Source organism: Salvelinus sp. IW2-2015, unplaced genomic scaffold (genome assembly GCF_002910315.2).
Source record: "Salvelinus sp. IW2-2015 unplaced genomic scaffold, ASM291031v2 Un_scaffold3041, whole genome shotgun sequence".
In the NCBI taxonomy this organism is placed as follows: Eukaryota; Metazoa; Chordata; class Actinopteri; order Salmoniformes; family Salmonidae; genus Salvelinus; species Salvelinus sp. IW2-2015.
In genome coordinates, this window is record NW_019944333.1 from 109,303 (window position 1) to 110,190 (window position 888).

The 888-nt window shown below is 40.9% G+C and overlaps 1 protein-coding gene across 1 annotated transcript in view; it reads left to right on the top strand.

Moving 5' to 3' along the window:
* The window catches only part of tmigd1 (transmembrane and immunoglobulin domain containing 1), a 4,996-nt gene that overhangs the window by 1,792 nt on the left and 2,316 nt on the right, over positions 1-888 (top strand). The window contains exon 2 of the mRNA XM_070440818.1: positions 602-679. Within this exon, the coding sequence (XP_070296919.1) occupies positions 616-679 (64 nt within the window). The 5' untranslated portion in view covers positions 602-615. The remainder of the gene's footprint in view (positions 1-601; positions 680-888) is intronic.

Below are 888 nucleotides of genomic sequence, written 5' to 3' on the forward strand. Positions count from 1 at the left end.
GTACTATACAGTATTCAGACATACAGCACTATACAGCATTTAGATGTACTGTAGTACTATACAGTATTCAGATGTACAGTACTATACATTATTCAGATGTACAGTACTATACAGTATTCAGATGTACAGTACTATACAGTATTCAGATGTACTATACAGTATGCAGATGTACTGTAGCACTATACAGTATTCAGATTTACTGTAGTGCTATACACTATTCATATGTACAGTACTATACAGTATTCAGATGTACTGTAGTACTATACAGTATTCAGATGTACTATAGTGTACAGTATTCAGATGTAGTGTAGTGCTATACACTATTCATATGTACAGTACTATACAGTATTGAGATGTACTATACAGTATTCAGATGTACTGTAGTACTATACAGTATTCAGATGCACTGTAGTACTATACAGTATTCAGATGTACAGTATAACTATACAGGCTGTGTCTGTTTAAACGTCCAGCTATTCAGTTTCTATTCTCTTTTAACAAGTGCTGGTCCAGGCCCAGAGTTAGTGTGTGTCTGTAAACTCCCAGCCCACAGTTTCTCTCTGATAGAATGACCACTGTGTTCTGTCCTCTCTCCCCAGAGGGTTTCTGGGTAAGATGATGATGTCAGTGAAAGCCAGTGTGTTCTTGCTGGTGCTCTACTTTACCACACAGATCTCAGGTGAGACTGACCTCTGACCTCTAATCTTTCACCCCTGATCTTTCAACATCTGACCCTTGACCTCTCACCGCTCCAACCTCTCTTCTTTCCCTTTTATCATTCACCTCTCAGCCTCAGGTGACTCTACACTCTACACCTCAGTCATAACCTTCTCCCTCCCCCCTCTCTCTCCTCTTCCCTCCGTCCCTCCCTCCCTTCCTCTCTCCCTC